The sequence below is a fragment of the Antechinus flavipes genome, chromosome X (assembly GCF_016432865.1).
Source record: "Antechinus flavipes isolate AdamAnt ecotype Samford, QLD, Australia chromosome X, AdamAnt_v2, whole genome shotgun sequence".
Classification (NCBI taxonomy): Eukaryota; Metazoa; Chordata; class Mammalia; order Dasyuromorphia; family Dasyuridae; genus Antechinus; species Antechinus flavipes.
The window spans coordinates 17,529,899-17,541,925 of record NC_067404.1 but is presented as its reverse complement, the minus strand read 5'-3'; the positions used below and the strand labels follow the sequence as shown (position 1 = coordinate 17,541,925).

The following is a 12,027-nucleotide window of genomic DNA, read 5'->3' as shown; positions in this document are numbered from 1 at the left end:
AAAGAAATACTCTAGTGACAGAAAACCCTTAATTTGCAGAGGGGGAAACTGAGGCCTGAAGAAGGGAAGAGTCTTAGTTAAGGTCACACAGCTAGTAAGTAGCATGTGCTCAGTAGGAAGTAATAAGACCAGCAGACAGAGAAGATAAGCAATCTTCTGCTCTGGTGTGAACCAACTCATTCACAGAAATGCAGTTTCTGGCCTTAGACACTTAACCATTCCTAGCTGGTGTGACCCTGGGCAAGTCACTTAACTCCAATTGCCTCAACAATGACAACAAAAAAGAATTGCAAGGGTGACTTTTGCGCTTAGGCAATAGAAAAACATGTGCATCCTACAAACAAGGAGACAAGGAGAGTGGAAAGAGCCTGGGATTCAGGGACTTGGGTTTGTGACTTGGGGCTGCCACTTCCCTAGTGCTGTGATCTTAGGCAAATCACTCCAGCTCTCTACACCTCGTGTTTCTCCTCTCTAAAAGGGGCATATTAATACACTCAATGATGTGTGTGTGTTTGTGTGTGTGTGTGTGTGTGTGTGTGTGTGTGTGTGTGTGTGTAAGAGAGGTAGGCTGGGGAGGAGGGAGTTTAAGGGGATGTGAAAATCCTTAAGAAGCAGAAACCACTATAAAGATGTGAGCAATTCTTCCTTGTGTCTGACCAAAATCTTTCTTGATGGGCTCCACGTCCATGCTCTTCTCCTCAGTTCTTCCCCAAGGCCTCCTACTCTGTCCCTGTTGCTGAGGCCTGCTCTCCCCCAAGGAAGGAATCCGGGGCACCCACTTCTTTCCATAAAGTACATTGTATTTTAGGATGATCCCCTTTCTGGGCTCAGCAGTCAAGTTGCTCAGTGTCCCCCTTATGGAACTTTTCTGCAGAAGGGGAGATCTGGCTGCCAGCTGTGTAGCAACCTGGGATAAGGCTGTGACAGTAGCCGGCACAGGGGATTTCAGGCCCACACCAGGGTCCAGGAGCCAGAGCAATGAAAAAACAGTGGAGAGGAAGGTAGAGAAGGACAGAGGAGGAAGAAAAAAAAGGGAGGATGGGAAGGAGGGAAAGGTAGGAAGAAACATGAGGAAGGAGGAGGGGGAAAGGAGATGAGGTGAAAGAAGAGGGAGAGGAGGGGAAGGAGGAAGAGGAATCAGGAGAAAGAACAGAAAGGAAAAAGAAGACAGAGGAAGAAGCAGAACTCAGTGTTTAGGCTTGAAAAGCCCAGACCAGTCCTTCGGGCCACCTCCTGCTGAGCCATTGCTAGGGTGTGCAGGGGGCATGAGGGTTTGGGCCAGGGGGACAGACTCCTACTGAACCCTGTCCTGCTGACCATCTCTAAGGACAGCTGGGGCAGCAGGAAACAGCCACACCCCAACCCCGATACATATGACCTCCCAGGGATGTACCCACCCACCCCAGGGGAAGACTTCCCAACAAACACTAGACAAAGCAATCAATCAACAAACATTTATTAGGTCCTTATTGTGTGCCAAACACTGTGCTAAGCACTGGGGATACAATGAAAAGCAAAAAATACTATCCCGGCTCTCAAGGAGCTCACATTCTAACAGGGAAGAAAACTTATAACTATGTATGCACAATATATAGACAGAGTAGGTGGAAGGCAATATGCGAGGGGAAGGCACTAGCAGCTGAGGGAGCTGGGAAAGGCCTCCTGCAGAAGATGTCCCTTGGCCTGAGCCTAGAAGGAAGCCAAAGGGTCTAAGAAACGATACATTCATCAAATGCCTGCTCTGTACATGGCACTGGACTGGGCACTAGGAGTAATACCAGCTTCTCCTTTTCTACTCCTTCCTTCTTCCTGCCCTCACTAAGATCTGGCAGTGGTTGCACTTTTACTCATTTTCCTGCTCTACCCCCAACTCAACTCCTACTCTCCTTCCCACTCTATCATAGTGAAGGAGTTTGAATATTCCTTTCTCTCCATTGCCATCTCTCACTACCACCAAACTCCTTTGAAGTTCATCCAGTCCAAATTTCCCATTTCTTCCCATCTCTAGCAAACTTAATGAGAAAAGAGTATTAAAGGATAAGGGAGACAAACTCATCTGGAAAACAGATAATATACTGATTGAAGTTCAGGTAACATATACATGGACACTTACCATCCATCATTTCTAGCTAGTATTTGATTACTGATGACCAAATTCTTCCTTCATGTGCTCTGACCTGGTCACATAATCTGCTTGGCTAAGAAAGTACTTCATAGTTATTTTTGTCAATAGAAAATATATGGCAAAAATATACATGCAAATATAAATAATCATTATAGTCCTTAGAGGACTAAAACTATTCAAGTTCATTTTAGGGACTTTTTGTTGTTTTAGAACAAGACTCTGAATTACTTTTGTCTTTCTAGCAACTACAAAAGCACAATTTTATTTCTTCAAATTTAATTTGGTATAAAATATAACTAAGGTGACTTTGCTCTCTTTGGACTTTCTGTTATGACGACTTGCAGAATCATCAATTCAAACACACGGTAAACATGATTATATTTGAAAGGTGGGAGAGGAGTGAGGAGAAAAAAGAAATGTTGGTAAAATTAAAAGACAAAAGGGAAATAATAGGAACGGTGCTGTTAACAGAAGTTCAGGCTCCTTGGATGTAAGCTCCCAGACAGATCTTGAAAAGCCAGTTACAGGGAACTTTGCTGAAGGGGGTAAAGGTAAATTAAAACATTTTACCCGTCACAGATGTAATAATACATATACCAATTCAAAACCAAGAACACCTCTAGGTTTTTAGAAGATGAAACATCAAGAAAAGCATTCACCAAGTTCTTTTTCTTCTTGGGTTAGTGTAGCTGAGTCAACAATTTGCAGCACAGTGAACATACTCTGCTCCGTGGGTCCAAAACAAGGCAATGCTGTGTAAAATTGGCAGATGATCAATTTTCAGGCAAACTTCAAGGAAACTCCAACCTTCTGCTGAAATAGAGAATCTGAGTAGATTCATTCTCTGTAAGTATAGACTTGATGATCCTCGTTCTCAAACGCTGGCATCTCTTGCATGCTGGAAGAGACAAAAATGAAACAAGACATTAAATTACAGTCAGTGCTTGGGAATCTGGGAATTGGGAGGAAAGGAGGGGCAGGGGCCAAACTAAGACTAACTAAATATAGTTACCAAAAGATTGAGTAAGATATGAATTTTCCCCCTTGGTCACACATACTTGCTAACAGGTGGATTAATATGCTGCAAAATTCAACCTGCCTATCAGGATCTGTGGTAGGAAAGAACGGTAATAACTGGTATTGAAAAACAAAAGAGAGAACAAGTTAAGAAAGCAGAGTGAAAAAAAAAAATAAAAGCCTAGTATCAACCAAAGGATTTAACTGGAGATTAAAACCTGGAGAAAAAAGGCATGGGTTTGGATGTTTAAAAAAAAATTAAGCCCTGTTTTCTATTTCACCTCATGAATGCTTGGTGGTCTCCTCTCCATACTGGTTCTCTACTGTAGTGGACATACTGGACGCCCTGGAAACTGTTCTGGAAACCTCTCTGGTAGGTGGTGTGGCAGGGGCCGGGGAAGCGGTTCTGGAAGCCGGGGTGGCCGTTGTTGTAGACGTGAGTAGCTCCCGAACCGAGGCCGTACAGGTAGCCAGAATACTTGGCATCATCGATGTGGTCTTCAAAGAACATTTCTCTCATTTTGAAAAAGGTCATACCTGTGAGTAGCGAATCGGACCCTGCCTGGTGCTGGGAGCCTATGCGCTCCAGCTCCAGCTGAGTGGCCACTTCCTGCAGTCCACCCCTGAGGTTTTTACAACTCTTCATGAGGTACTTGATATCATAGATGACCGGAAAGAACAGTTGGAGAATCTCGAAGAAGTCGCGAGCTTCTTCGGGCAAAGGAGAGTTGGTGAGCATCTTGATGAAGTAGCCGAAGTCGTAGCCGCTGTGAAAGGAGAGCCACTTCACCCCTTCACACAGCACCACTCCCGATGTCATCAGGAGCTCCGCAAAATACTGGGTCTCGATCCCCTCTTCTTCATGTTTCTTGAACTGGATCCCGGACATGGTCAGGAGCTCTATGGAGTCCTGGGCGTACACATCCTCCTTCAGATTGAATTTAAAGTTGAATTGCCACGTGGAGGTTCCCGGGGGGCACTCTCCTTGCTCGTTCATGAACGTCAGCCCCAGCTGGATGATCTTCAGCCAGTCCACATTGCACCTCAGCAGTTGGTACTGGTAGTCGGCGTAGCTTCTGAATTCTCCGATAGGTTTCGCCACTACACCTGGGAACTCCGTATCCATAGCCACGTAATTGTATTTCAGGATAACAGATCGCATTTTCTTCATCTCCTCGTCCAGGTTGCAAGCCCAAACTTCCCGGATCCGCGGGCTCTGCTCGGCACGGGCGGCTGGCATGGTGGGCTGAGGCGGGGCGCGCGGCGGGGAGCCATCGGACACTAATGATCGGCAGCAGCTTCTCATGGAGCTGAGTAAAAAATCGCCTCTCCAAACCCCTCTTTCATCCGCCTTTACTTTGGTACCTGCGCCGGGGCCGCTGTGATCGCGCTTCGCCGCCTCCTCCATCGCCGCCTCCTCTTCACCACAGAGACGGCCTTCTGTGGCTGCGCCCCCACCTTCCCTCCGTCCCTCCCCCCGTTCAGTCTTCCCCCCTCCCCAACGCCCCCAGCTGGGCGCCTCCTCTCTCCCAAATGAAAGTCTAGGAAGGGCGCTGCGCGGTGACGTCAGCCTGTCTGTGTTCCGAGATTGTGATGGAGCTGCTGGCTATTATTATACGACATACCAGGAGACACGCGCGCGTTTCTAGGAGACCCCGGCAAGACGTCAGCCCCTTGTAGGGAGGGGGTGCTTTCGTTGCGCAGTCCCCCCGGTCCCCTGCTTCGTGCGGGTCCCCCGCAATCTGTTCCCCTCTTTCCTCCCGCCGCTGCCCAGCTCCGGAGCCTTTTGCTGAGATGATGGAGGGAAGGATTAATGAATGGATGGATAGAGTGAGAATGCCGACCAGCAGCCAGTTAAGCCCAAAATTACATACGAGAAGGAAGAGGAGGAGGAGGAGGAAGAGGAGAGAGGAAGGGAGGGGAAAAGGGAGGGGGGATTGCCTTTGGGAAATGGCAAAACGCTTTTAGTGACCGCTTTTAATTTGTGTACATGAGACTTAAAGGGCTCCCTTATTAGACAATTTTGTCCTGCAATGTCCAGCCTTAATCTGAGAGAATGAATGAACAAATGAAAGAATGAATGAAGCAAGCATTTATGAAGCACGTACTATGTGCAAAGCACTATACTAAGGAGGAGAGGGGGGAGGCAGGGAGTACACAAGTAAGAGCCCCTGCTCTCAAGAAGCTCATCTATAATGGGAAGAGAGCTAATGATCAATATTCTCCATCAATTAAAACATACTCAAATCACATTCCCTTTCTGGCTTGACAAGATTACTTCCCTAAATCCGAAGTGAAAATCACAGTACACTTTCTGTACCCCTCCTCACACAGATCCAGAGAGCATGGATAGGAAAGTACTTTGAGGAAGTTAAACCTTCCCAACATCACTGTGTGTATTTATTTCTATAGGGAACCATTGACCAGATTCTGCTACCTGCTGTACACCTGCTGCAGAGGCTGTATGGTTGCCAAGGCCATGCTGGAAATCATGCCCCCATTCCCCTGGGCTGCATCACAGAGGCTTGAATGAGATTGTGTAAAAAAAAGCATTAATAAACATTAAAGCCTTATATAAATATGAGCTGTGATGGGGCAGCTGGCTGAAAGGAGAGGACAACATGGGGGAAAGATTCAAAATGCCATACACAAAATTGTATGGTCTGGCTGGCTTGACGATCAGGGTTCCCCTTTCCAGCAGAGGCTATATGATCAGTTATCAAATACATAATATCAGATGCACTTGGTTCTTTTCAACAATGAGGTGATACAGTCCATTTCCAATAGATTTGTGACAGCCATCTGCATCCAGAGAACTATAGAAGCTGAATGTGGATCCCAACCTAGTATTTTCATCTCTTTTGTTTGTAGTTGTTTCCTTGCTTGGTATTTTCTCTCATTTTTTTTTTCCTTTTTGATCTGATTTTTCTTGTAAAACATGATAAATGTGGAAATATGTTTAGAAGAACTGCATATCGTTAACCTGTATTAGAAAGCTTGCTATCTAGGAGAAAGGGGAGTTGGCAAGGAAGGGAGAAAATTATGAAAAACAAAGTTTTTCAGGGGTGAATGTTGAAAACTATCTGTGCATGTATTTTGAAAAATAAAAAAGTATTTTAAAAAAGTCACCTCTCCAGGAAAATTGACATATCTTGAAAAGTAAATAAATAAAAAAAAAACATGATATTTTAAAACCAAAAAAGTATATATTATCAAGGATTCTTTTTTCTGTGTGGGTTAGACTAGATGGACACCGAACTCCTTTCCAAACCTCACTTCTGTATAGGAAATGACGATTTTGGTGGGTGGAGGCAGGGGAGTGGAAAGGGTTATAAAACCTGTCTGCCGGAGCCAGTGCATCTTTGTCAAAAATCAAGAAGTTAATAGTATTAAGTGCTAGATTTAGAAGCTCTCTAGGGTTACCCGTGGACTTGAAGTCAAGAGGAAGGGGAGGAGATGGCTCAGTGGATAGAGCACCAACCCTGAAGTCAGGAGGACCTGAGTTCAAATCTAGCCTCAGACACTTAACAATTCCTGGTTATGTAACCATGGGCAAGTCACTTAACCCCAACTTCCTCAGCAAAAGCAAAAAGAAGAAGAGAAACAAACAGAAAGGTCATTGCAATGGCAAAAACAAAAGTCTCTCCTTCCCCTTCCTTTTCCACTCCCCTGCCTCCACCCACCAAAATCGTCATTTCCTATACAACACATCAGGACTTGCACAAAGAGTGGGTGGGGGCCATTCTTTCTCCAAGCTTACATATTAATAGAGTATGGTCCAATTACTATTTAGCCTCATGTGCTTGGGACCTCAGTGCATCAACTCAAGCCTCAGCCCATTACACTTCTGGAATTGTTTTGTAAATATCTAGAATACTGGACTTTGGGGGTGGGAAGAGCCTTCTTCCAATTCCAATGCTGATACTTCTTAGCTGTGTGCAAGTCTCTTTACCTTTCTAACACTTGGTCCTCTCATCTGTAAAGTGGGCATAGCAACTGCCTCACAAAATCATTGTTTATAAAATTTAAAGTGGCTGGAGTCAGTGCTGTCTACAACCTACCTGCTACCCATCTTTCTCTTGTAGGTGATATGTTGGTGCCAAACAGTATTCTTTTTTTACACATATACAATGGAGAATTCTTTTTAAATGTGTTAAAATATATGTTAAATCCAATATATGTATGCATATTTATACGGTTATCTTGCTGCACAAGAAAAATTGGATCAATAAGGAAAAATACCTGGAAAAGAAAAAAAAAAGTACAAACAACAACAGAAAGAGTGAGAATGCTATGTTGGAGTCCACACTCAGCTCCGAGGGTCCTGTCTTTGGGTGTAGGTGGCTTTCTTCATCACTGAACAATTAGAACTGCTTTGAATCATCTCAATGTTGAAGAGACCCACGTCCATCAGAATTGATCATTATATAGTCTTCCTGTTGTATAATGTATTAAAGTAATTAGAGTAGGTAATGAGGAAACCAAATTGGTTAATATGACTGTCACAAATCTATTGGAAATGGACTGTATCACCTCATTGTTGAAAAGAACCAAGTGCATCTGATATTATGTATTTGATCACTGATCATACAGCCTCTGCTGGAAAGGGGAACCCTGATCTTCAAGGCAGCCAGACCATACAATTTTGTGTATGGCATTTTGAATCTTTCCCCCCATGTTGTCCTCTCCTTTCAGCCAGCTGCCACATCACAGCTCATATTTATATAATGCTTTAATGTTTATTAATGCTTTTTTTACACAATCTTATTCAAGTCTCAAATTATACATCAATGTATAATGACCTCCTTGTTCTGGTCATTTCACTTAGCATCAGCTCATGTAAGTCTCTCCAGGCCTCTCTGAAATCATCCTAATGGTTATTTCTTACAGAACAATAATATTCCTTAATATTCGTATGCCACAATTTATTCAGCCATTCTCCAATTGATGAGCATCCACTCAGTTTTCAGTTTCTGGCCACTACAAACAGGGCTGCTACAAACACTTTTGTACATCTGGGTCCCTTTCCCTTCTTTAAGATCTCTTTGGGATATAAGCCCAGTATGCACAGTTTGAAAACTTTTTGAGCATAGTTCAAAATCACTCTCCAGAATGGCTGGATGTATTCCCAATTCCACCAACAATGTATCAGTGTCCCAGTTGTCCCACAGCCCCTCCAACATTCAGCATTATCTTTTCCTGTCATCCTAGTCAATCTGACAGGTGTGGAGTGGTATCTCAGAGTTGTCTTAATTTGCATTTCTCTGACCAATAGTGATTTGGAGCACCTCTTCATATGACTACAAATAGTTTCAATTTCTTCATCTGAAAATTATCTGTTCATATCCTTTGACCAAATGGTGAATTGGATAAAAAATCAATTGGAGAATGGTTTGATTTCTTATAAATTAGAGTCAATTCTCTATATATTTTGGAAATGAGGCCTTTATCAGAACCTTTGACTGTAAAAATGTTTTCCCAGTTTATTGTTTCCCTTCTCATCTGGTCTGCATTAGTTTTGTTTATACAAAAGCTTTTTCAATTTGATATAATCAAAATTTTCTATTTTGTTATCAGTAATGATCTCTACTTCTTTGGTCACAAATTCCTTCCTCTTCCACAGCTTTGAGAGGTAAACTATCCTATGTTCATCTAATTTATTTATAATCTCATTCTTTATGCCTAGATCATGAACCCATTTTGGCCTTATCGTGATGTACGGTGTTAAGTGTGGGTCAATGCCTAGTTTCTGCCATACTAATTTCCAATTTTCCCAGCAGGTTTGGCCAAACAGTGAATTCTTATCCCAAAAGCTGGAATCTTAGAGTTTGTCAAACACTAGATTATTAAAGTTATTGACTATTTTGTCCTTTGAACCTAACCTATTCCACTGATCAACTAATCTATTTCTTAGTGAATACCAAATGGTTTTGGTAACTGCTGCTTTTAATATAGTTTTAGATCTGGTACAGCTAGGCCACCTTCATTTGATTTTTTTTTTCATTAATTCCCTTGAAAGTCTTGACATTTTGTTCTTCCAGATGAATTTTGTTGTTATTTTTCTAGATCATTAAAATAGTTTTTTGGGAGTCTGGTGGGTATAGCACCAAATAAATAGATTAGTTTAGGTAGTATTGTCATCTTTACTATATTCTCTTGACCTATCCAAGAGCACTTAATATTTTTCCAGTTGGTTAGATCTGACTTTATTTGTGTGGAAAGTGTTTTGTAGTTTTGCTCATATAGTTTTTGACTTTCCCTTGGCAGATGGATTCCCAAATATTTTATACTATAGACAGTTACTTTAAATGGAATTTCTCTTTTTAACTCTAACTATTGGATTTTGTTAGTGATATATAAGAATGCTGATGATGTATTTATTTTGTATCATGCAAGTTTGCTAAAGGTGTGGATTATTTCTAATAGCTTTTTAGATTCTCTAAGGATTCTCTAAGTATACTATCATATCATCTGCAAAGAGTGATAATTTGGTTTCCTCTTTACCTACTCTAATTACTTTAATCTCTTTCTCAACTCTTATTGCCAAAGCAATCATTTCTAATACAATATTGAATAGTAATGGTGATAATGGGCAACCTTGTTTCACTGCTAATCTTATTGGGAATGATTCCAGTTTATCCCCATTACATATGATGCTTACTGATGGCTTTAAATAGATGCTACTGGTTATTTTAAGGAAAAGTCCATCTATTCCTATACTCTCAAGTGTTTTCAATAGGAATGGATGTTGGATTTTATCAAATGCTTTTTCTGTATCTATTGAGATGATCATATGGTTTTTGTTAATTTAGTTATATATGTGCCTTTTCCATACTCTCTTGCAGACCTTCTCTTTCCTTTCCCCATTTTTCTTCTAGTTCTCTTTTAAGATCTTTTTAATTTTCTTCTAGGAGAGCCTTGTGTAGTGGGGACCAGATTACATCCTCTTTGGGGTTTTGTCTGGAAAATGTGTGCAATTAGTCTCTTCGGGGTTGAAAACCTGTTCTCTTTCTGTATAGAAGTTATCAATATTTAGCACAGGCTTAGCTTTTTTACTCATTGTTTTTTAAAAGCCCTTAGGGTCTGCCTTCAGGGCCTGGAGGTTACCAGCTTCCTCTGCATAGCAGGGATAGCTATATGAATAATAGCTGTGCTGCAAATGGGCTGCTAAGAGTGGCCGAACTGCAGAAGTGCCCTGGGAAGAGACCCGCACAGGAAGTGTTTCTGCCCTGGGAAGTGAAGCCTCACTGTGGAAGTTCTATTACCCCATCAGAGCTCTCCCCTGCCCTCACAAATTTATGGCTGCCCCAGAGAAAGCCCCCCTGCTGTGCAGATTTGTGACTGCCCCAGGAAAAAGCCCCGTGCTGCAGAGTGCAACTGCATGGTTGTCCATGCTGAGTCACTTCCAGTGCTGGGTGGATGTAGCCAGATCCTGTTAGATTCTGGCATTTTTTGGAGTACACTCTACCTTTGGCCTTTTTGTAACTTCTCTGCTGACCTACTGCTTTGCAACCAAAGCAAAGTAGTCAACCTGTGCTAGAGTCCTCTCTGCAAAATCTCCACCTGTGGATATCACCCCTGCCCAGGTCTGCTCAGTGTGCTAGCCTCTGTGTTTTGCCTCTCAGCCTGCACTGACCTGCTCCTGCCAATCAGGACAAACCTTTTCTGGCGATCTTCCAGATTATCTTTGGCTGGTAATTTGTTGTACTCCCAATATTCGTGCATTTTACCAATCAAGCACTATTTCTGAGGCTGAATTTGATAATTAATAGTGAGGGTAGAAGGAAGCTCAGAATGACTTACATGTCTTCTCCACCGTCTTGGCTCTGCCTCCAAAAAAGCTTAAATAACAGAGAAAGGAGGCCTTTATCACAGATAGTTGTAAAAATTGTTTCCCAGCATTCTGCTTTTCTTCTAATTTTGGTAGCATTGGCTTTGTAGTGCAAAACCATTTATATGATTATATAATCAATATTATATACTAATCATATAATCAATATTATAAACCAGTTAAAGGATTAATTTGAGGAAGAATATGTAGATGATCATGCTGGAATCCCCTTAACCAGTCGATGGTCTCATGGCAGCTAGAATTTGGCTGGTGGTTTCTTTGGGCCTGGGATTTTATTGATGGTCTGGCTGGAGGTCTGAAATACAGTGGATGGTTAAGCTGGGGCTCTGGAATCTGGTTGGTGGTCTCAGTAGAGTCCTGGAACGCAAGTGATGGGCTCAGTTGGGGCCTTGGATTTGATTGGTGCTTTTCTTTTAGGTCAGGTGCTTAAGTAAAAGTCTCAGTGTATGCCTAACAATTAATTTTCACCCTCCTTGTGGGTCTGACTACCTGTGGCCAACACCACAGGTTGTTGGTATGTGGTATATACCATAGGACCTCTGAAACTCTTAGGATGGTAAGAGGGGAAGTAATTCTGATTGGGTTTGTTCTTCCAGTCTCAAATTCCTGGCCATCTCCATAAGAGGCTGCTGCAGATTCCTCCAAGACCTCCATTCAGTTGGTCTTCCATCTCCCATGAAGACTGTCTGTCAGATGCCAGGGTACCGTGGAGATTGCCATTTGATGGCCAAGGCTCCTTTAGGATCATTAACTGGCTGGGAAAAAAAAAGGATGAGAAAAATGTGAAGACAGTGGAAGAGAAGGATAAAAATAACTGCAAAAGAGAGACAGTAGAACTAGTATCTCTTGAAAGGGCTCCAGGGAAAGGAGATATTACTGGTCTAAGGGCTTCCATCTCCTCTTTATGAGGAAACTGTTTTAGCTGTCTAACCCTTCAAAAAAGAGCCCCAGAATAGACATTAAAACCAGAGATTTAACCTCTGGTCTACCAGTAATTTGTGGTTGGAACAATTGAACCAGTCACTTCCAGTCT

At 42.4% G+C, this 12,027-nt stretch overlaps 1 protein-coding gene across 1 annotated transcript; it reads right to left on the bottom strand.

Annotated features, from left to right (window-relative positions):
• Positions 1-1,439: 1,439 nt before the first annotated feature.
• LOC127542396 (CCR4-NOT transcription complex subunit 7-like) lies at positions 1,440-4,561 on the bottom strand. The gene is made up of 2 exons (XM_051967947.1): positions 3,424-4,561; positions 1,440-3,023 (listed from the first exon to the last, which is right to left on the bottom strand). Exons 1-2 carry the CDS (start codon positions 4,548-4,550, stop codon positions 2,963-2,965), a joined length of 1,188 nt encoding a protein of 395 aa, XP_051823907.1. The 5' UTR covers positions 4,551-4,561; the 3' UTR covers positions 1,440-2,962.
• Between the last annotated feature and the right edge of the window lie 7,466 nt (positions 4,562-12,027).